A 24964-nucleotide genomic window follows, 5' to 3' on the forward strand; every position below is an offset into this window, starting at 1 on the left:
CCCTCCCAAATAGTAATTAAAATACTATACTCTGTTGATAAGCTTTTGAGTAATCATCACTGAGAGAGGATTAATGCAAATTATTTTATTTGTTTCATGTTTTTTACCTTCAGAAACTAATTTTCAAATTATAAAAGTAATGTAATTGTTAATTATAGTACATCTTGTTAATTATAGTACATCTGTTTCTTCAAGCCTATTCTGTTATATTTTAGGGTCTTAATGTTTTTCTTATCCATAAGTCAGTGTATTGATGCAGGCTATAATATCTTAAAGCAAGCACATATTTTCTGCAGATATTTTAAGTAGACAGTGGCAAATCTTGGAGGGAGAATGGAGAAAGGAGCTCAAGAGAAGAATGAAAATGCTTTGGATAAACTTAACTGATTTTACAAATCTGTCAGTAGCCGTTTCTCTGTATGTGGTTTTATCTCAATGAACATCAACCCAGCTGCAATTTTTGGAAGCTCACTCAGGAAAATCATCCAAAAATTTTGGGTGTATTTAATAATTTCTTAAATATTCCCTTGGTACAATTCCTTTTACTTATTAAAGAATAGTAAACAAATCAAAACCACACTGAGATACCACCTCACGCCGGTCAGAGCAGCTAAAATGCACAACTCAGGAGTGTATAGATGCTGGAGAGGATGTGGAGAAATGGGAACCCTCTTGTACTGTTGGTGGGAATGCAAACTGGTGCAGCCGCTCTGGAAAACAGTGTGGAGGTTCCTCAAAAAATTAAAAATAGATCTACCCTATGACCCAGAAATAGCACTGCTAGGAATTTACCCAAGGGATACAGGAGTGCTGATGCATAGGGGCACTTGTACCCCAATGTTTATAGCAGCACTTTCAACAATAGCCAAATTATGGAAAGAGCCTAAATGTCCATCAACTGATGAACGGATAAAGAAGATGTGGTTTATATATACAATGGAATACTACTTGGTAATGAGAAAGAAGGAAATCTGGCCATTTGCAGCAACGTGGATGGAACTGGAGGGTATTATACTAAGTGAAATAAGTCAGGCAGAGAAAGACAGATGCCATATGTTTTCACTTATATGTGGATCCTGAGAAACTTAACAGAAGACCATGGGGGAGGGGAAGGGGAAAAAGAAAGTTACAGAGAGGGAGGGAGGCAAAGCGTAAGAGACTCTTCAATACTCAGAACAAACTGAGGGCTGATGGGGGGTGGGAGGGAGGGGAAAGTGGGTGATGCGCATTGAGGAGGGCACCTGTTGGGATGAGCACTGGTTGTTGTATGGAAACCAATTTGACAATAAATTATACTTAATAGAAAAAAAATAAAAGACATCTATTGAAAAAGAATAGTAAACAAAAGCAAAATTAACAAATCATTCCTTAAAACATAATTTTCAACTATAGTAATGTTACTTTGTCTACAGTACACCCTTAGATATTTTATTGATTAATAGGAAATAGACTCAAGTATTTGTCTGCAGAGATAACTTAAAATATTTTTGAACATTAGTGTACCAGTAGTATAACAAAGATAATGGCCTTACTGCTTACCAACTTTTCCAGTGTTTGCTGTATTTGTGTATATATATATATTTTTTTTTTCTTGTGGTAAAAGCATGTAATATTAACCAATCCATTTTTAACATAACCATCATAACCATTTTTAAATGTGTAATTCAGTAGCATTCAGTATATTCACATTGTGCAATAGAAGAGCTAATTTTTTTAAGTACGTGTTTATTATTTTGTTCTTAAGTCCACTATGATGACAAGGGAACAAATACAGAGAGAATATGATGCACTAGTTAAAAGCTCAGAGGAACTCCTCAGCGCATTACAGAAAAAAAAACAGCAGGAAGAGGAAGCAGAACGGCTGAGGCGTATTCAAGAAGAAATGGAAAAAGAAAGAAAAAGACGTGAGGAAGATGAACAACGTCGAAGAAAGGAAGAGGAGGAAAGGCGGATGTAAGGAATTTATATTACTGTTTTGAATTGGAAGCTAACAGAATAGTAAATTTTTGGTGTTAATATTGGTTAATGAATATTCTTACTTTAAAACATTATGTTCTTATTTTAGAACTAATTTTAGAATAAGTTTTAAAATAGAAAACACAAGTTCATTTTATAATAATAACAAAATAATTTTAATTATAATCTGAGTTTTGGTTAGACTCTTACACCTGAGGATTTCTTAACTTCTTTTTAGAGCTAGGATTGTTGTTATTTTATAAACAATAAAAAGGCACTTCTACTTTTCTGCAGTTTTAAAACTGATAACTTTTTGGAAGGTTGCCACCATAAGGCAGACAGAAGAAGTGTTAAGAGTTGTTTAGTTGGAGAAGGAGACGTGTGATCAGGACGTTGTAACTAGGGTTTATAACAAAGTTAATCTACAGATTTAAAGGTTATAGAATATAATTGTATTTTTTGTTTATTTCAGAAAAATTACTGTCAGTAGAGTTAGATTTTATTATTTTCAAAGCTAATAATGCATAAGGCCAAGAGGTTAATTTGAGTTCTTATTTTGTAACCTTTGTTTATTAATAGTTAAATTGCCTTCTGATGGATTTCTTCAATAAATTTTTGAGGAGTTTTCTATTTTTTCATAGGAAACTTGAGATGGAAGCAAAGAGAAAACAAGAAGAAGAAGAGAGAAAGAAAAGGGAAGATGATGAAAAACGTATTCAGGTATGTATTTATTAGATAATCAGACTGAATTTCTATCAAAAGAGAATCTACAAAATTATAAAACAAAAGAAGTTGAAAACAAAACCTTGATTTGCTAGATAAGCTGTCATTGGTTTACTCCAGAGACAAAAGGCATTTTCTGAAGTGGTTATGGGAAGGAACTTTGGAACTAGGGAAGTGAGTTCAAATCCAGACTCTGTCGTTGATAGATACGGTGACGTTGAACAAATCACCATGAGTGACTATGGGCTATAGTTTTTTCTTTGTGGAATAGGGATAAATGATAGTTGTGCGCATTAAATGAGTTGACACATGTTAAAGAATTTTTTTTTTAAGTTTATTTATTTTGAGAGAGAGAGAGGGGAGAGAGGGAAAATCCCAAGCAGTCTCTGCGTTCCCAGCACAGAGCCTGATATAGGCCTTGAATTCACAAACCATGAGATAATGACCTGAGCCAAAATCAACCTACGGAGCCACCCAGATGCCCCTGTTAAAGCACCTAGAACCTAAGTGCGCAGTTCAGTAAATACTAGTTTGTTGTTATTACACTTTATACACAATGAATATTCAATACAATGAATACAATACATACAATACAATACAATGAATATTCAATACAATGAATATTCACTTACAACATAATTATAATTTTAAAACTTTGTAGATACTAGTATCAGTAGATTAGGATTAAGATATACTCTCCACCCCCATTTTTTAAAAGGCCCATGTCTGAGAATGGTTGATCATATATTTGAGTTTCTGTTTGTCTTGGCTTTCATAATTCATCCTGAGCACAACCAGCACTTTAAATTCTTGACATCTGTCCAGGTCTTGGCGTTAATGTGATACCCAGGATTCTCATGTGATATTTGGGATACTCATAGTGATAGAATGGCAGAACTGTGGTTCGTCTACCTTCTTTTGGATTTGGGAAAGAGAGGAAGCATTAATTGTAACATAGAAGAGAATAGAGCCTCGAGAGACTTCTGGTTAAACAATATGTATCCTGTAGTAAGGAATTGTGTGGAGCAGTTTTAAGTAGTAATGGAAATGGTCAAGTAAACATGTGGAGAGAACTTGGTGAGATAGCTTTCTGCCCTTGGCAGGCTGAAGTGGAGGAGCAGCTGGCCCGACAGCGGGAAGAGGAATCTCAGCAGCAGGCGGTTCTGGAGCAGGAGCGCCGCGACCGGGAGCTGGCCCTGAGGATCGCCCAGAGCGAAGCTGAGCTCATCAGCGACGAGGCCCAGGCTGACCTGGTGCTCCGGAGGTACTGGGCTGTGGGGTGGGATGTAGCACCCTGCTTTCTTTCCATCTCTGCTGCTTATTTCAGCATGAAGGGACCAGGGCAGTCGTATTCTTTAGGTCCTGATCTGTTTTAAGTAAAATCATTTTAAAATTACTTGTATCTACTTTTATACCCAAGCAAATGAGACAGATGATTGCATCAAATTGTTAAACTATTGAAAAATAAAACTGATACTTCAGTTCATGAAACATCTCAACTTTTACTCTGAAATTGTCAAGGAATATTGTATAAAAAGTAAACATCTAATTTCTAGGTACCTGCCATTAAATACTGGCACAGAAATCAGTGAATATATTATAATCCAGTTTAATGTATTTGAGGTTGGGATTTATTATTTTTCTAATACAAATTTTTATTTAATATACACCCTAACATTTACAATGAGGAAAAATTTTACACACACATCATGTTTCTCAATAGATTTCCCTTTCCAAGAAGGAATATTTATGATATTGAAATGTATTGGCTCCCCAGTTTTCCAAATTATCTCTAAATACTGAATTTTATTGGAGTGTGGAGAAGTATGGATGTTCTTATTAAAAGTTGCAGGAAGGTCTTTTTTCATTAAAAAAAAATTTAGAATGTAGAAACATTCAGTAATTTGATTATTTACTTATAAAATCAGAGCATAGCTAGTTTGTGGGGTTCCCCTGTAAGTAGATACATATGTTGTATAATATTGAGAGGCACATAGATTTATGTAACCGTGCTTTTCAGAATGTCGGAGTACTGTTGATGAAAAAATAGTAATTAAAATGCAACCAACCACTAGATGTCGCTATGTCCTTGTGAAAGGAAAAACTTGGTAGGAATGGAGAGGCAGTGATTAGATTTTATTTAGCTAAAACAAAAGGATGGAAAAGAGTATGTTGTCACCTTCGTGCTTTTTCTACTAAGTGATAGTTTTGGGAGAGCTCTGGGGTCTGAACTGTATTTGAAAGTATATTATATTTAAATAAACTGAACGGGCCTGTCACACAAAGTATTATAGTAATTATTAAGCTCTTGGATTTGAGTCCAGTATTTGAGCTCTTTACTAACATTTCACCATAATTAAAATATTTTCCCGGGCTGTGGCTCTTAAAACTGCAGACTCAGCTCAGCTGCTCTTCTCTTCCTTGCACCTGTGTTATGTTGGAATGGCTGAGAGCCTTTGAGTGTAACTGAGTAGTAGCTGGGCCAAGCTCCTATGAACCAAGCTCCTGTAGCTGCCCTCTCTGTGTGTGAGGAGGTACTGCAGTTGACCGAGCTGGCTTCATTACAGCTGAAGTTTGTTTCTAATACTCATTATTGCAGTCAGTATTGGTATTCATGGCCAAGCTTTATGTTTAAGCCTTCAAAACATTAAACTATATCCAGTTCCGTTCCATGTAATATGTATAAGATACTGGCTCATAAGTGGACTCCTTCTCATCTGCAGAAAGGTGCACTTCTTAGGGTGCCTGGGTGGCTCTGTTGGTTAGGCTTCTGACTCTTGATTTTGGCTCAGGTCATGATTTCACTGTGAGTTTGAGCTCCACGTTGGCTTGGGATTCCCAAGCTTCTGCTTGGGATTCTCCCTCTCCTTCTCTTTCTGCCACTCCCCTGCTCGTGCACACATGCTTACTCTCTCTCTCTCTCTCTCTCTCAAAAATAATTTAAAAACTCAAAAAAAATTTTTTTAAAAAGGTGCACTTCTTCCAAGGGTGAGTGGTCTCAGAGAAAGAGTGGATCATTCAGGACATTTAACATAAATGATAAGTTACCTGTGGTTTATGTTAAGCAGAATTAGCTATGTAATGGGACCACTACTAAGTAATTGGGGCATATTCAAGAAGTTATGACTTGAATGGCAAAAGAGTTAGTTTTAGTTTTCCTGTGAGACAGTTTCTGGGTTGGTGTCCCCTCCTCTGGAATGCCCCTTTAAGCTCTTTTCCAGGAAAGCTTTTCCTGACCCTCATGTCTTCATGAGCTCCTTCCCTTCAGAACCTCCTGGTTATTTTATACTCTGTACTACAAGCATTAGCACTTCATTATGGATGATGTCCTATACATATTTTCCATGTTTGATAATTTCATTGTACTCCATGGGCTACAAGTAAATGTTTTTGAATGTTTATTTCACCTTTGTTAGCACTGAATTATTTCTGACAAATTTACAAGTAAGAATTCTTCAGGTAATCCTGTTCTTCATATATAGTATGAATATGTCATTCTTGGGTTCTGTGGTGCATTAAAAATATATGCAAATGGATTCTGTTGCATTAAACAATTCCAAGTTACTTTTCCAGGTTGGATTCCCATCCAGTAACTTCTAAGTAAGAATTGTTTTCTACATAATATGTTGTAAAATATGATCTTAATCAATTAATCACACATATGATCCTTGATGCAAAGTGATGATTTCACATTACCTAAAATTATGAAATAATACTCACATTCTATAAAAAAACAAGCACACTTCACTCTATGAATTTTCTAATCTAGATGTAATATATTTGCTCTTTAATTTTCATTGAATGCCTTTAATATGCTTTTCTCATAATTTTTAATGAAAATTTTAAACATTAAAATTTTGAGTGATCTCAGATTAAATAAAGGTAACAGTTTTTTGCTTTTTTTTTTTAATCAGTAAAGTCATTGAAACAAATTTGGCACAATCTAGATTTTCACAATTTAGAATTGGTTTTGACATTAACTAACATTATCTTTCACAGAAGCAGTGGAGCAAGACCCAAAATGACACCGTATGTCATTTCTCTTTTCAAAATTTGATTTAGTCATACAACCTTTTTTTTTTTTTTTTTTTTTTAAACAAGTTGTGGTTACTTTTTAGGAGAAATAGTTTCCTCATCGGAGTAAATTTTTGTTATTTTTTGCTTATATTTTATATATACTATATATATTTTAATATGAACGTGCTTGCTCACAACTGGGACAATCAAATACTCCAGATGTTTTTATTCATACATAGCATCACCATAAATGCGACAGCTACAAATGCAAATTGATAAAGGAATGTTCTGTCGGTGCCATGAAATTTTGAACAGGACTTTGTAAAGTTCTGAACAGAGTTGAGTTGTCTCCTTTCCATACAGTAGTTGCATTTCTGGAAAAATTCTGTGAATATTAAAACCATGGGAAAAAAAAAACCCTGTATGTTTGTGTATATGTGAGTTTCACCTCTGTCTGGTGGACATGCCAATGTCACATGGGACACTGGGCAGTTGTTCCTTGTGCTGGACATTTGGCACCCCTGGCCCTTCACCTCCTCAGATGCCAGCAGTATACTTTCACCACAGCATTGATACCACAGGGCACCAAAAATTTTGAAAACATCTCTGGGTGCTATTTCCCTCCATTAGGACAACAGCTTTATAGTTACTGTTTGAGCTGGAATTAAATAAGCCCCGCAACCAGTGTGTAAGGTGACTGTTTACATATAGTTTGGGAAAATTAGAAGGAAAAAAGCACCTGGGTGCAGGAACCATTGCTGTCTAGTCTCTTTGGTGCAGCTCCTAGAGCAGTAATATAGGGTCAGGTGAGATGCTGAATCAGTAGAGATTGCCATCCAGGGTAGTGTTGGGGCATATGGAGAAATCTGTATATCATCAACAGGCCACATGGTAACAAGCTTAGAAAGGCCATGAATTCCCTTAAAAAACCTGCTGTGGCAAAAGAAATGGAGGAAAGTTTAGGAGAAAGAGATGGTAGAAACAGAGATGCTCTTGGATGCTAAGATAGAAACCTTGAGGTAGGGTGATAATAGAATTAAAAATATTTATTAAAATCATGCTGAGTTTGAAAGTTAGAAAATTCTGACTAGCCTAAATAGAGATTGATTAAGTGAATTGCTCAATATATAATTTAATACATATTTCTGTTTATTACTTTGTATTTATTATCCTTGATCATCAGTTTTGAAAGATTACTTTTTCTCTGACTGTGCTTGCTTGGATAGTCCTCCTGTCAGCCCCTAATGTTCATTACAAAGAAAGAATTACAAAGGTCCTTTACTCCTTTAAATCAGGGTCAGAGCTCCTGATAGGCATCCAGGAAACTGCACCCTGATGCAAACATAACCATTTTCTTTTCTTATGATTTTTGTTGATGTGTAAGATTTTGAGGCTGCCAGAGTCTGATGAATAGAATTAGCCGTGAGAAAATGATTAATTAGGAAGAAAGAAAAACAAATAGGAAAATAAAATAATGAAATTAATGAATTGTTGGTGAACACAATGAAACATCTATCCCATTTCACAGAATTAAACAAATATTGAGAAAAGTTATACTTCCCTGAGGAATAAAAGAAAAATAAGTTTTGCCTTCAGGAAATGTTTATCCTTGGAAAGTCAGAATACTTCTGGTGTTTAATTTAACAAGCACTTGGTGCATTTGAATTCTTTTATTTTTTTAAAGCATGCTTTGATTTAGAATTTTAGAGTTTAGAATATATCAGAGTTTAAACTCTGAAACCATAAAATAGATCAGCTTGGTTTACCACTGTTATGCCTTGTGTAATTAATATTTACTAAGCAACCCCAGTGTAAAAACCCTTGTGTAGAATCTATATCCTGCCAAGTTTCTTGTGTGCATTTAGAACATGCTAATTACATTCCATACATAAAGCCTGGCTCTCATGAGATTTTATCTGAAAGTTCCTACTGCAAAAATGGAGTTCAGACAAGTTTAACTGTATTTAAACAAAAATTTTGCTGTATTTTATGGTTATATGCCATCTTGAAAAGTATATTATAGACTTTTACAAAGTAAAATGATAGTGAATGGTTAAATCAATAATCCTGTTAAAACATACATTTTAAATTATACTTTTAGATCTTTTAGGTAATTTTTATAGTTGTCTTTATAAAACTATGTTGTATTGTCATTTTTCTTATAGGGAACAGATGGCGAAAGAAATGTCAGAATATCTGAATAGGTTAGTGCAGTGGAATTTGGGGAAATGAGTGTCACCTCAAAGTCACATTTTTAAATCACTCTTCATTATTTGGACCGGAACCTGTTACATGAATAGTCTGTTCTTCCTTGCAAATTTTCTGTACAAGAAATGTCACTTCACCCTGATGCCACCCTAACAGAAAAAGCTAAAAACCAGGGTTCTTCTAAATCGGTGATACTCAGTGGGGAAACGGTTGGCATTTTGGATGGGACTGTTCCTTGTTGGTAGTACTGCCCAGTTTGTCACTGGCCCTCACCACCTCAGTCTCGGTAGAGGAACCTTTCCTCTCAAACGGAATGAAAGTTTTGAAACTCTCCATGGAGGTGGTGCTGCCCCACAGCCCCTGTCCCTTCCCTGGTGGGAACCTCTGTGCCTCCTTGAAGGGAAAGTAGAGAAAGAGTGTGAGAGTCTTTTCACCATAGCACATGGTTTAAAAACCACTGATGTAAAAATTGAGCCACCAGAGAATATGACTTCCCAGCAGGATCTGGTCCTTTATAAGAGGATATAAACAGGTAACGTTTTAACTGTCAGTTTTGAAGTTACAGAGTTAATTGAAAGTGTTAAAATTAATATATTTTTAAAAATCGGAAGTCAGTTTTGCTACTACTCTAGCATATCATTTTTATGATTGTCTTTGTAACAAACCTAAATAAGCAGTAAACTCCACCTTTACTTTACTGTTTTAGTAATTCCAGAGATGGGGGAAAGCATTTCAATGCATTTCGTTCATGTAATTGGGATGCTGAATATGTTTTTTAGCAGATGTATTTTTGTTTGACATAATATGAACGAAAAGGTAGTAATATTAAACCATATTTTAAGCAATAATAATTTGAATTCAGTGTTATTTTTTTAAGTATCAAAATATGCCTTATGTATATTGACACCTCATGGGTATTCTGACAGTCTATAAAACTACATTATGTAAATTCACTCTTTTTCAAAAGAAATTAACAAAAACCCATAATAATTTTCAGCTGCTCTCCTCGAAAAGACTCTTAGAAGACCTAGGAAGAAAAGAGAATTTTTTTTTTTTTGTTAGTTTACTGAATGGTGGCTTAGAGATATAGAAGAGTAAAAAGAATATTTGAATAATGTTAAAGCTTAATTTATTGCTGAGGGTAATAGAGAGACCTTGCTGACACGCAGCTGGCTCTTTTTGAGCAAAGCAATTAAGAAGAAAAACCTGTATGGAAAATTGCCAGTCACACAGCTTATGAAAAGGATAGATTCTGCAATAAATCTAAAACAGGTTTGAACCGTAAAAATGCAAGAAGAACTAACCGGCCACATATTCTTCTTTAGCCAGGCTTATATGTTACTAACAATCATCATGTCTAACAGTTATTAGGTACATAGAGTGAAGTGTGCTATTTTTTATTCTCTACAATGAAAGAATAAAGAGGCCTTTTAAAGAGGCAGAAGTGCCTTATTTATTTCATTGTTAAGCTTAATATTAAAGGAATAATTTACTTTATTTCAGGAAGAAGTATACATATTTTCAAATATCATTTCTCATTAAGTGGTAGTGTCTTGACTGCCAAGATTGCAGTTATCTTTCAGAATGTAAAATAATGAGAAAATATGACCTCATTTTCAGGTATTATACCTTGATCATCCCTCTTTAAGAGGAGATATTTTCCTCTTATGTGGAAAGAGGAAATGATAAAGGTGAAATTTCTGTGTGATACCTGAGAAGCAATATTTTAGTTCTTTAAAATTTAGTTCTTTTCATATTTGTGCCATCTTTCTTTTTTTTTTATGTCTTGAAATGTGATGTGTTTAAATTCTTCCTTTGTTACATTGATCTTACTTATAGCTTATTCTAAGTGTCTGCTGTGTGACAGGTGTCATATTTTGCTGAAAAGTAATGTTTATTGTTAACAGAAAAGAAGTTTCCAAGTTTTCTGAATAGTTATTTCAAGTTATGTATATAGAAACAAGTTGTAAGCCCTGAGTAGCACTGCTATGAAAAAGTTGAATTTATCCCATTTTATTTTTTAATTTATTTTATCTTTATATATATATATATAATTTTCTTTCTTTTCCTCTTTCTTTTTCTTTCTTTCTTTCTTTCTCTCTCTCTCTCTCTCTCTCTCTCTCTTTCTCTTCTCTCTCTCTCTCTTTCTCTCTCTTCCTTCCTTCCTCCCTCCCTCTTACCAATGTTCCTACTATATTTGTGCCCTTTGAAATCTCTGTTATGCCTCATGAATTAAAATAAAATCTCTTCCTTTAATTAATTTTTTTTTTAATTTACATAGGTCTATGTCAGCAGGTCCTAGCGTGAAGGGTTGGCCTAAGTGGGTGCTCATTAATGTTTGTAGAAGGAATAAAGCAAATAAAAGAAGGTAGAGTCAGGACTAAGACTAGGACTTTTAGAGTCAGAGCAATCTGGGTTTCAATCCCAGGTGCTACCATTTACTAGCAGTGTGGGGACCTTGGGCATAGTCTTTATCTCACTGCTCTCAGTCTTGGCTACTGATTTTTCTTTTTCTTCATCATGGTAAGTGTACTCTTTAATCCCCATCCCTTATTTCATCCAACCCCCACCCCACCACTCGGTTAAGCATCAGTTCTGTGTAGATAAAAGTCTGTTTCTTGGTTTGCCTCTTTTTCCACTTTGCTCATTTGTATCTTCAGTTCCAAATATGAGTGAGATCATATGGTATTTGTCTTTCTCTGACTTATTTCACTTAGCATTATACTCTCTAGATCCAACCATATTGTTGCAAATGCCAAGATTTCATTCCTTTTTATGGCTGAATAATTTTCCAGAGAGAGTGTGTGTGTGTGTGTGTGTGTGTACGTACCATATCTTCTTTGTCCATTCATATATCGATGGATACTTGGGCTGCCTCCATAATTTACTAGTTGTCATATTACTTGCTGGATATGAGGGTGTGGTTTTATCTTCTTAGAGAACTTTTTTTTAAAAATTTTTTTTTAATGTTTACTTATTTTTGAGACAGAGAGACAGAGCATGAATGGGGGAGGGGCAGAGAGAGGGAGACACAGAATCGGAAGCAGGCTCCAGGCTCTGAGCCATCAGCCCAGAGCCCGACACGGGGCTTGAACCCATGGACCGTGAGATCATGACCTGAGCCGAAGTCGGACACTTAACCGACTGAGCCACCCAGGCGCCCCTTAGAGAACTTTTCTAAGTGTTCTTTAACACAGGGGTTTCCAGACTCCAAGCAGCTCTTTTAGCCCATCTTTCACAACTAATGGCAGTGGGTTGCAGTTTGGCTACTCACCTATGGACCCTGCATCAACCACATGCCCAGGGAGGTTCTGAGCCAGTAGCTTTTGTTGGGACTTGGCCGCCTGTAGCTTCTGGTAGTCTGTGGGTGATTGTACTGTGTGCCTTTATGGCTCATAAACCATTAATGTACTTCTAATGATTTTTAGGAAATCAAGAGGATTTTCTTTCTGATTTTGAGGAATATATATAAATGTAGTTTTTAACATTAAGTGTCCACTTATCCATTAGTTGGAATATTTAAACTGAAGTCTGGGATAGGTCCATGTTACCAGAGTTTTAGAATCAGAAGTTCTGATTGAAAATATAATATGGCTATTAAATGGCACACTGGAAGATTTTAATTTATGTAGGAATCCTGTAGTATACCATTCTTTAAACAAAAATTTTTTTTTACATTTATTTATTTTTTGAGGGACACAGAGAGACAGAGTACAAGTTGGGGAGGAGCAGAGAGAGAAGGCACAGAATCCGAAGCAGGCTCCAGGCTCCGAGCTATCAGCACAGAGCCTGACGCGGGGCTCGAACTCACAAACTGTGAGATCATGACCTGAGCCAAAGTTGGATGCTTAACCAACTGAGCCACCCAGGCACCCCTGTAGTATACCATTCTTAATCTCACCTGTTAAAGATACAAAAATATATGGTTTTTTAGTAGTTATTTCCAGTTCTCAGACTTAGATTCACCTTCTTGCCCCTTTAGTCAACATGTCCTTTGTGCTTCTATTTTAAACATGTAAAAATATATAATAATTACAGAGGTCCTGCTGTACAAGCCACCAAGGCAGCTGCTGGTACCAAGAAATACGATCTCAGTAAATGGAAATATGCAGAACTACGTGATACCATCAATACTTCTTGTGGTAAGTGTATGGAGAAGATGAAAAATTGGGAAGCTCCATGGCTAACAGGTAAAAAAGAAATACTTAGACTGGAGCAAATTTTTTTCTTTTTTGGCATATAAATTAATATAAACCATTCTCTATGTTATTCTCACCTTGAAAAAGCGACCTAGTTTACTCACAAAGAAAGACTTTATGTTAAATTCATTTTGCCTGTCTCTTATATAGGTCTAAGAGGGAAAACAGAGAGAAATTATGATTTGGTCTGTATTAATGACTGACCCTTCTGATGGTATTCATAATACTTAAATACCTATATATCAGAGTCTTGACCTACATATGCAAAGTAAAAAATGGCAATGCAGTGCTTTGTTTTTAAAGCTATTTTTCTTCCAACAAAGCAGTAAACTACTATATCCATATGATTCTACATAATTGTGTTCTTGTTTAAATCACAGTGTTTGAGTTTCGGATGCTATGCCTATGAACTCAGGTGCCATAAGCGTACAGAACTTATGTTTTCTCCCTCCTCATTGACTTTGTCTGCATAATTACAAACATAAAAAATCTGTTACATTTAAATACACCTTGCATTTGAGCACAGTGACTCTGACTTTGGACAAGTGACTTCACCTCTCTGATTCAGGTTCACTCATAAAAGACTTATTTATTTAGCCCAGCGTTCTTATGTAGAACAAATGGTATAGTAATAATGCATAAGAAAATGCTCTGTAAATGTAAAAGATAATATTACTGTAAAATGCTCATCTTTATCAATAATATGCTTACTTTTGATTTTGTACTATTTAAAAACAAAAGATGTATTTTATTATATGTGTAAATATATATATGTTTATGCCACAGAATAATTATGTTAGATAACTAAATTAGGATACTAATTCCTTTTTTGGTGGGGGGGTGCTTTTTCTATATAATCCATAGATATTGAGCTCCTGGCAGCTTGCAGAGAAGAATTTCACAGAAGACTAAAAGTGTATCATGCTTGGAAATCCAAGAATAAGAAGAGAAACACTGAAACAGAGCAACGTGCTCCAAAGTCTGTTACTGATTATGGTAAAAACAAATCTGTACTTTTAAATGCTCCAGAGTATCTATATATAAAATATGTAACTATACATAAAACATTTGGGTAAAATATATAATACAGATTTTCTTGTACCATGCAGCTGTGAATCACTGAGCCTAACACAACCACGGTGGCTTATCTTTCATAGCATTATTTCTATTAATATGTCTTTAAAGTCATATTTATTGAGAAGTATTTGAATTTACTTGTTAAGTAAACTCTGGAGGTAAGAATATTCTTGTCTATACTGAAGTAGTTGTGCAGTAATGTTGTAAATATGTATTTTTTCACATATACGTATATACACATGCAGAACGATTATATGTGGAAATGTAAAGAGTTTCCATGTTTAATGTCTTTATTTAAAAAGTATCATTCCCAATACTTGACAGTATAGTTTCACAATGCATGACCCAAGTTGGCTTAGAAAATGAACTCTCAGTTATATTTTGCCTTCCTCACTATTTTCCAAGCAAATAAAAGAAAGCAATGTTTGATTAACGTCAATTAAGTGGTACAATTTTAGTATTTCCAAGTTGTTGCAAAGAATAGATTGAGTAAAGGAAGTAATTGTTAATTAGCGAGATGTAAGTGCTAGTGATTGCTTGGTGGGGGCGGGGGGTGGGGGTGGTGGTGGTGGTCATCAGTCAGAATATAATGCTCTGGAAGGGCAAAGAGAGAGAACCCAGAACTAAGAACTGGCAGTTTGAAGGCCTTCTACACAATTATATTCTTGTGACCACCACTCTCTTCTCTAACTTATAGATTTATCTCTGGGATTTGAATATATCAGGATGATTCCATTACCTGTTTACTGTAACAAGTTTCTAACCACAGTTTCCTTTGTTTTCTAAAAATGTGAATAGGCTATTCCGTTTAGGTATAACCTTTTTAGCTGTCATGTTCTAATTATAGCCTTTAGCTGATAGGTGTTTATTATGTTTTTTTTCCCCCAAAATGTATACATTTGAATGATTGCACTTCTTGAAACAAGAAAAGTAATGTAATATAGGGCACATATATTTTTAATGAACACACAAATATTTCTTATAGTTTTAAACCAAACTTTGGTACTGTACTCATCCAGCTTTACCCCCAAAGGGGCAAATGATACATGGCTTACCTTGTGTGAACACACCTTACTGAGTATGTTCTTACACTGTTTCCATTCATAATAATACTATTTGGAAGAACAAAAGAGTAGATTAAGAAAATTTCCCAAGAGTCCCATGTAGGTATATGAACAAATTTATGGAATTTTATGTGAACACACACTCCACATGTACGTAGCCTTCATTGAATTTGGTTATGGGACATTTTCAGGATAAAGTGTAACTTCTGCTCTGAAAGTAGTTATTGTTTTCTTTATTTTTTTCCCATGTAAAATACATTCTGACACAGGAGTACAGTTGAAAGGAGGTGAGGTGTACTACGATACTTCTAACAGCTCAGTTGAGAAAATTCTGTACCTAGGTAGTTTCCTAGAGGGGTAGGTAATAAACCTTTAAAAGGAACTACTCTGTAGTTTAATATTTACAAGGATAAGAATTCCTTAATTTGAGAAAGTAAAGTGACAACTTATGATTAACAAAAATATAAGTAGCTGTTACCTAAGAATAATACTTGACGGATCATAGTAAATTCTTGTAACTGGGAGTAGAGAGAATCAGACCCTCCTCCTATATGCTGTACTGGGTGAGCACATTCTCATCACATTTACTATGGAAAGAGATTTCCAGAAATAATTCTTAAGGCAGTGGCAAATTACCCGGTAATGATTTACAGTATTTAGTTGCTTAAGACAGTGACTTTGGAGAGTAGTTTTATTTCGTAGTTACTAAAATAAAAATTGCATGAGTTTAAGATTGAGGGAATTGAAAGAAATTAGAACATAGTGTGTATGAACATGGCAGTGCTTTTTCTCTAAGGCATATATTTTTTTGATGAATTTAGAAGTTTTTTATTTCTACAAAAATTCTAGTAATGCTTTGAAGGTACTATAATATCTGTTATTGAGTCATCATGTTGGATTTTTGTTTGAATATTACTGTATCCCAGAATTACAAATGAAATCCATATATTTTTGAATTTAGATCCTCTTTATATGTCCATCAAGCAGAATTTCCTAAAGTATTATCAAAATAGCTTTTTAAAAAAAAATCAGAAAGGAGCATTTACTTGTAGGTAATTATGAGAATATTTTGCTGTGGATAGGATATTTATTTATTAGTCACCTCCTTGATTGATGGGAAGGCTTTATAAATGAGAAGAATGCTCATTTAACAGTTTTGCCACTTTTATGTTTTCTTCAATGTAAAATATTTATTCACAGATTTTGCACCATTTTTGAACAATTCACGTAAGTCAATGGGTTGTAACTTATGAGCTAACTGGAAGATGGGTTAAAAATACTTTATAAAGTACTAACTTCTATTAAACTTTGTTTTGCTACAATTTTAAGTGGAGTTGTACTACATTAATGTTGGTTTGGCCATACTAAGATATTTAATTTGAGATTATGCTTTCATTTGGATCACTCCAAAATACATATGCAGAACAAAATTAATCTGTTGTTTTATGAAATTGTTTCCTTTTAAAAAAATAGCACTTTAAGCTGTGAATATGCACAGTTCTTATTGTAGCAAAACTCAATAAGCAGCTGATATTTTAGAATTAAGACTAACTTTAGGTGCTGGTTTCGAACACTGTTAGGGTATCAACATTTCACTCCAAAGACATCTGAATTTGTGTGATAATCTATACAGGTTTAATAGGATGCCCCCTAAGAGAAGAAGGAGATTATTCCGTGACTTGTATAGTGTCCTGTGATGCATGTTTTTGATAATTTAAAAGCTTTGAGTCATCTTAGCATACAGTAAATTTTTTTTGCAGTCAGTTGAGCAATAATGATTTGGATATAATGCCATATTTGTTTGCCAACTTGTTGGACCTGATTTTTTTTTAAGTGCTTCTTGTAATTTATAGGGCCACATTTAAAACATTTCATACTTTAAAGGTGACACAATTGGATGTGAAAAAAAGTCGTTTATTAGTTTCAAACTAACAAATGTTTATTTTGACAGAGAGTGTGGGAGGGGCAGAGAGAGAGACCCAAGCAAGCTCTGTGATGCAGAACCCAGCTTGGGGCTCAATTCCACGAATTTCAGGGTCATGACCTGAGCTGAAATCAAGAGTTGGGTGCTTAACCAACTGAGCCACCCAGGTGCCCCTAGTTTCAGACTTTTAACATCCGTGTCTTTGTACTTATTCAGATGAATATTTGTGGAAATTAAGGCTTCCTTAATGCAATGTTCAGTTCTCAACATTAGTTTAAAAAAAAGAAACTATCAAAGACTTTCCCTTGGATTTCTAAATTTTACCCAATATGTTAAGGTACAAGAGGCTGTTATTTTAAAAGAAAAAAGGTTAATTTAACAAGTGGCCATCAGTATCCTAGTAAGTTCCCTGTCAGTTCGGTATTCTGTTACTGCTTAGGATGGAGGGAAAGTTTTTTTTTCTTATGCTTTTAAAATTTCTTAATTTGGGGTTAGTATATTTTCTGCAAAGTAGGAAATTTTTTAAAGTTAAAATGGAAACACTGAACTGTAAGTAGTTTGGAGGAACAAAGAGTAAATGAACTCATGTCTATGAACATGCTGCAGGCGGTGTGTCTCCTTAAAGTCACTAACAAAACTGGGCTTTGGTGTCATTCTTTCCTAGGCATGTGCAGCTTTGCTAACTGCTTTTTGCTTTCTCTGGTTTGCACAGAAAAAAATTCAGTTGCTATAAAGCCTTTGCTATTGGTGTTAAAAGTAGAATAAGAGTATTTTCATCCTTTTAGTATTTGGAAATTCTTACAAAAGCCATGTGGCCTTCTTGACTTACATATATTCTATAATTTTTCATTGACATACTTAAGCATTCCAGTGAGATTCTTAATTGAGCTGCAGTAAACGGTGGTCTACTTTTAAAGTTGTGAGTAAAAAGCATATTAAACAGACTTTCTGAAATTATGCTGCTGAAACTGCAAAATTATTGCCCAGGGAAGTGTTTGTATTCATAGATAAAATAAAAACCTAACTGTTTTGTAATGAAAATTGAGCAAGGGGAAAAAATTGATATGAGTGCCGGGTCCAGTACTAGCAGAAAAGCAACGTTTTTCTTTCTCTTTTTCTTTTTTTTTTTTTTATGACAAAACCGAATATTATATACTTCCCACTTACTTCAGTGGATTTTATTCCAAGAGAAAGAGGATTTCAGGAAAGTTCATGCTTAACTGTTTCAGTTTTTTTGTTGTTGTCATGAAGTTGTCTAGTAGTGGTAGTAGTAAAATATCTGTTCTGGCCAGTTTAAATCCCAAAATCAGTTGGCAAAAGAGCAAACTTTTGTCTTCCACTTTTCTGAGGAAATAGTAATTAGATTGACAGGTATCTATAATTCTTCACGTTTGTGAAATTACCATTCATTTGTTTTATCATGGATAGTCTCATGAAAGTTATTCTGTGGCCTTCAGCTTTGAACTCTTTGGAGGAAAATTGTAAATCCTAGCAAATAATACTGGTTTGCTTTTCTTATTTTAGGTTACTGATACAGACATTTGTGGGAATCTGCTGGGGCTTGTTTGTTGTTGGTGTTACGGCGGGGGTGAGGGGGAGTGGTGTGTATATGTGTACTTGCAATGTTAAGCAACATCTTTAGGGAAAGAAAATTCTAAGAGATCACACTCTACGTTTTATTCACTTCTAAGTAATTGATATTTACATATGTTTTGGATTTACTATTAGGAACCCCTCTTCTTCTCTTACAAAATGTGTGGTGCATTTTAGGAGTAAAGGCTGTTTGCGTTATCCCCTGGGCTGCTGGTGTAACTTCCCTTGCTTGTTCTTTGTAATAGCTCAGCAGAACCCAGCGTCTCAGCTTCCTGCCAGGCAGCAGGAGATCGAAATGAACCGACAGCAGCGCTTCTTCCGCATCCCATTCATCCGCCCTGCCGACCAGTACAAAGACCCGCAGAATAAGAAAAAAGGCTGGTGGTACGCGCACTTTGATGGCCCGTGGATTGCCCGGCAGATGGAACTCCATCCTGACAAGCCGCCCATCCTGCTTGTGGCTGGTGTGTGTGAGTCACGTGGAAAAAGGATTATAAACCCTCTGAAGGAAACAGCCTAATATACAATATTAATAATCCATTAAATTTCAGGACTGAGGGATGGAGTTTTGCAGTTAAATTAGACTTCCAGTTACTTGAGGATTAATTTATGATGTGAAATTGTTTGGATTAATTATGTCCTCGTAGAACACACAGAAACTTGTCTGTGTCCTTAGAGCCTTATCATTGGTATTTAATTATATCAGTTGATTTATAATCGTTTAAAGAAATGTAGCATTTTTATTAAGGTTGATAACGTGTTTGATCAACTGCAGTGTTAGTACTTTCTGAAAGGGTCCTTGGTGGAAGACAAATTTAACTTGTTTCTGGTGAACTTATTAAGGAGATTTCTGTCTTAGAGGAAGAAAACAAAGTTTTAAAAGTTCTCAATTCTGTGAGAATTGGTAACTCTTTCAGGTATAAAGTCTATAATAAGCGCCTCTAAAGAGATACATGCTTAATTCTCTGATGTCTCACCTGCGCAGGGAAGGATGACATGGAGATGTGTGAGCTGAATCTTGAAGAGACAGGCCTGACTCGAAAGCGTGGTGCTGAGATTTTGCCAAGACAGTTTGAAGAAATTTGGGAACGCTGCGGAGGTATCCAGTACCTCCAGAATGCAATTGAGAGCAAACAGGCGAGGCCCACGTATGCGACGGCCATGCTGCAGAACCTGTTAAAGTAGATGGTGCACCTGACCTGACAGCTGGGAGCCAGGCTGGGGCACTAAGTAGGGTGTGTGCCCCCCGAGATTTGACCTTTCTGTGACCGTGTTAGAACTGCTGATACAAAGTGAACAGATTTTATTAATCATGGCTTTTTGTTAATTTAAGGTAAATTATGGTAGTGAACTTGGGACCTAAAAATTGCTTTCGTGTATCCAACTGTAACTGTTAAACCTCTCCTCCCTCTAATACTGGTTAACACTTGGACAGATTCTGACATTTCTCATTCTTTGCCAACAGACTACCTGAAGTCCATTGTAATTGTTCTCTAGGAAAGGAAATGTTTTAAAAACTCAAAAAACTGACTTTGCAAGGATGGCACAGAACCATATAACTGGAATAATGAAACCTTAGGTTAAATTTTCTTGTGAAAATTAAGGCACTTAATCAAGGCACTGATGCTTTGATCTGGAATGCTGTGTACTTTTTTAATTCACTTTTTCAGAAATTGATGGATATTTCCATTGAAAGTGGAAAATTTTTTTTCCTCCTCCTTTGTAGTGTGGCTTAGTTTGAGTAAAGCAATTCACCTGAACTTCTAGAATTCTAGAAAAGAGCCTGAATGTATTTGATGTACTCTGCGATAAAGAAGGTACTCACAGATTTATTTTTCTTTTCTATCATGTTTTGTTGCTATATAAGAATATTTTCTTACAGTCTGTGGACAAATAAAGGAAATTCAGGCCATTTCAGTGCTTAAAAGTTTTGAGATAACTTGTTTCATTTAGAAAAGGAAATAGGTTTTCAGTGGCAATGTGGCTTAACTGGACTGAATTCAAATTATTCTTTCAACTTCATCTCAGTTGCAATTTTTGTATCAGAATCTTGTCCAAGTTGTTTCGTATGATTTAAGCTAGTGTTCTGTTTCAAAATATCTTTGTTTTTGAAAATGTCTAGTGTCTTTTTTGGCCTTGAGATTTTGGTAATTATAGAACTGTTTTGTAAGCTTTGTAATTCAAAAGCCCAGTACTTGGTAATTGCTTATTTCATGTAACTGACGATTTAATTTTTTTCTTTGTGTGTTAGTTTTGGTCAAATGTCAGCAGTTTCAAATTTAATATTTATGACATTATATTAGGAATTTGGAGACAAAAATACATCATAGAGTTATGCTGATAAAATGATAGTGAGTCGTGTTTGTATTTTAGAATAAAATTAGAAAAATAAAATTATTCTCTGTACTTTTCCCCCTGATTTTTAAAGACCCTAGCCTTTGAAATGATTTCCAGTGATTGTTTTTTCTAGAAAGAGTACCTCAGTCAGGAAGATCTTTCCCAGCTGATTAGATTAATGCTTGTGAGAGCCACACACTTTTTTCTGAATTGTTTCTCTCATAAGATGTGTCTTAGTACAGAAATATTTATTTATTATGATACTGTGCAAATGATTGTCTCCTGTTAAAGAAATTAAATTGTCCTATCTGTGCTATTGGGAATGTGAATAGGATTATCTTTTGAAGGCTGTATTACTGTGGAGATTCACCCACCCTCGGGTCATTTGGTCCCTGTGATTGGTGCAGAAGGTCTGGTTACTGAAAATAAACGACCTGTTCTCTCTCTTCTCATCATTTGCCTTTAATTGGTGTTTTTTTTGTATAGGATAGTGAATGATGAGCTTAACTAGTAGCAAATAAAGTCCTTGAAGAAAATTTAATAACCAAATAGACTTTTAATGACTTATCCCTTTAGTACTGTTTTCAGAAGGAGTTTTATGTATCTCCTAGATACATTTAAGCACTAGATGGAAAACCCATCAAACAGGTTAAAATTACTGTAATGAGAGAACTTAATGTTTGAAGAATTTGTAAGACACTTATCACAGCAAAGCATTGTTGCAAGTCTTTCATTTTTTATTTTAATAGCTAATAAAATTACAGTTTTAAGCTATTTTGTTGCTAATTATGTCACACAGCTGTCCTAGAACTTATCTATTTAAAGTTGTCTCCTGAGTTAATTTTGGCTACCAGGAGAATTGCCCTAATTCAGATAGATTTACAGTAACCTACATATAATAGATACACACGTGCACACACACACACACACACATGCCCCTTTGCTGGAAAAACTTGGGAGCCTGTCAGCCTTTAAAAGAAGTAGCAGAAATGGTGTTCTAAAAGATGTGGATATAGCTGCTTTACAGCGTTCACAGTCAAACCCATAAACGTTGTGTGAAAACTATAGGAATCAAAAGTCAATTTCTATTTAATGTCATTTGAATTGAGATTTAAAATTTGAAATTTCAACCAGTGTACTGTATATTAAGAACTAATCTCTTTTTAAAAAAATTTTTTTGAATGTTTGTTTATTTTTGAGAGAGAGAGAGAGCATGAGCGGGGGAGGGGCAGAGAGAGAGGGAGACACAGAACCTGAAACAGGCTGCAGGCTCTGAGCTGACAGCACAGAGCCTGACACAGGGCTTGAACTCACGGACCGTGAGATCATGACCTGAGTCAAAGACGGACACTCAGCTGGCTGAGCCACCCAGGCGCCCCAAGAACTAATCTTCTTTTAATGGGTTTTCTTACTCAGTACATGTTCCTTCCTTAGTGTATACTTTACAAAAGTAGACATACATAAAATACTAAGAATGAGAAGGAAAAATTCAATTTGATTATAATGTAATTCCTAATTCCACTAACACATTTGAGATATGTATTATGAGCTATGGGTATGCACTGAGAGAAAGGAAGTTTCTTTAGTACACACATGTCAAGAGAACAGTGAATTTTCTTTGTTGTAAAGTTGAGTAGATGGCACCTTCTCAAAGGATTATGTGAGGAAAAAATAAAATAATGCACGTAGGAGTATAAGCCTACACAAGAGACATTCTATTGTAACTTACATTCTGCTTCCTATAATGTCTTTTTAATAGGTCATTCTTTCCTGTAACACAGTGAACACTTTTGTTTTGCAAACAACAAAGAAAATATAATCTTACGTGGAAAATAGGTAGGTGGTATTTGTGGAAGCTTAGCTAGAGAATAGAAGAAACAGGCAGGAATAATAGGATTAATTGTAGAGCTCTATTAATTGGATTTTTAAAAAAATATTTTAATTCACAGGTTATTACTATGGTTCTCAGGGGATCCAGATACGTAGCTCTTTGGTTTCTTTTTGTGAAGGACTGTAAGAGTACTTGGATAAGTAGAAGAAATATTTATTGAATGAATCATCAGTTAATACAATGTTAGTGGTTGGTCTGCCTCCTTTTACAGAGGAGGTAAAAGAAATCCAGAGGGATCAAGTAATTTAATTCTAGACCATGAACGAGATATAAATGTTTTTGCTCCAATCATGTGGAACAAAAAGAATAAAAAAAAATTGTTTTGAGTAGCCCCCTGTAGATTTACAAAGGGTTGTTCCTTTGTCATTCCACATCTCCAGAAGGTGTGACATATTCTATGTTTCATTGCCAGAAATAACAAGTATTGAGAGTTTATTTCTCCCAGAAGACAAACTAACAAGGGATGAGAGGGCAGAAGATACTAAAAATGAGAATAAGGACAAGTCGAGGGAACAGTTGTAACAATAAGGAAAGAGAAGAGGAACAGTGATGGAAGAGAAAGAAATGGGTCTTCCCCTGAAAACTCTACTTCCCCAGGTTGAACAACACTGATACATTTTAGGTGACAAAGCACTCCTGATCTTTGCTGAGTTTTAGAGTGAATTATATGTAATATAGAAGCAGAACCTGTGGTTATTAAAACTTGGGTTACAGTAGACCTGGTGTATAAATTCTTAGCATATAGAAATGGCACCGCCACACTGGAGAAGATGAGCAGTGAGTAGACATTCTGTGCGTAAGCCTCATGGAGGGATAGAGTTGGACAGACTCTGAGAGGTAGAGTCTACCCACGTCAGTACCAGATCATTGAATACAGTTAAGTTCAGTTCACATCAGTGTATTCTTCCTTCCCCATCACCAACTTAATAGATGAAGTAAGTTTGGTTGGCAGACTTTCCAGAAATCTTTCAAAAGATAATCAGGAAAAAATGTACATTAAAATGAGAATCTTTAATCCTAATTTGAATCTATGCAGAATCTCACCTTCAAACCTCAGATTGGCTTATTGTCCATTTTCTTCTCACTTTTGAAAATCCATCTAATTGCAACTGTTACTTAATTTTTCCTCATTTCCTTAAAAATGTATATCTGATTATTTCCTAAAATACTGATGTACTGGAAATAGAAATAATAAATGCCGTCTATGTAGAACTTCCTCTTGCATCTTGTGCTTTTAATACAGTTACAGCGTGTTAAAAACAATTATAAGCATTACATTTGTTGCCCCACGTCTCAGATGGAATCAATTGGAGAAGTCTGGGGTCCTGAGCTGGAACCCCTGTGCTAGATGGCTGTGGGAAGAGGCAATGGAACTCAGGTGACTGATTGGAATATCCTTGAGTTTTGGTCCTAAACTTTTATGGGTTTCCCATCCAGGGAACAAACAGGACTGACCATATGCGGTCTACAACTACTCACATTGACTATGATGAAGTTTTGGGGTAATGGGGGTTCATGGGGTCTAGAGCCAACGGCCAAGAAAGAATTCTTGAAGACCTCTTTGGTGCAAGAAAAGGTGATTTACTAGAGTGTGGGGGCAAGATCCATGGGTATGAAGAGCTGCATGGGGTCATAACAGGTAACTCCTTATATACCCTCAGGTTGGGAGGGGGTCAGGGATAGAACAAATCTCTAAGGAATTTTGGAAGCAAGGTTTCCAGGACCTTGAGGGGCTAGCTGTTGCTAGGGAAACACCATTTATTACCTTTTAATAAAACCTCAGTCATGAGACCCCTAAGATATATATTAGGGGGCTTGGAGTATGATTGCTAGCATATAACTTTGGGCAGTTGGGATAAAGGAAGTAGACTTACAGGATCCTTGAGGTTGGGATAATGTTAAGCCAAGATTCCCTTTTGCCCCCAGCAAAATGTCATCATCGAAGCAGCTGAGCTCCTAGAGGGAGGTCAATGGG

The 24964-nt window shown here is 35.4% G+C and overlaps 1 protein-coding gene across 13 annotated transcripts in view; it reads left to right on the forward strand.

Moving 5' to 3' along the window:
• Positions 1-21550, forward strand: part of MYO6 (myosin VI) — a 143615-nt gene extending 122065 nt beyond the window's left edge. For 2 of the 13 annotated variants that reach the window (XM_045498818.1, XM_045498815.1), the window contains 11 exons: positions 1745-1953; positions 2598-2676; positions 3783-3943; positions 6253-6279; positions 6679-6708; positions 8862-8900; positions 12943-13046; positions 13968-14099; positions 16445-16471; positions 19007-19231; positions 19747-21550. In XM_045498818.1, the coding sequence (XP_045354774.1) occupies positions 1745-1953; positions 2598-2676; positions 3783-3943; positions 6253-6279; positions 6679-6708; positions 8862-8900; positions 12943-13046; positions 13968-14099; positions 16445-16471; positions 19007-19231; positions 19747-19946 (1233 nt within the window). In that variant the 3' untranslated portion in view covers positions 19947-21550. The remainder of the gene's footprint in view (positions 1-1744; positions 1954-2597; positions 2677-3782; positions 3944-6252; positions 6280-6678; positions 6709-8861; positions 8901-12942; positions 13047-13967; positions 14100-16444; positions 16472-19006; positions 19232-19746) is intronic. The other 11 variants (XM_045498819.1, XM_045498817.1, XM_045498824.1 and 8 more) reach the window with 8 other exon arrangements.
• The last annotated feature ends 3414 nt before the right edge of the window (positions 21551-24964 follow it).

Source organism: Leopardus geoffroyi, chromosome B2 (assembly GCF_018350155.1).
Source record: "Leopardus geoffroyi isolate Oge1 chromosome B2, O.geoffroyi_Oge1_pat1.0, whole genome shotgun sequence".
In the NCBI taxonomy this organism is placed as follows: Eukaryota; Metazoa; Chordata; class Mammalia; order Carnivora; family Felidae; genus Leopardus; species Leopardus geoffroyi.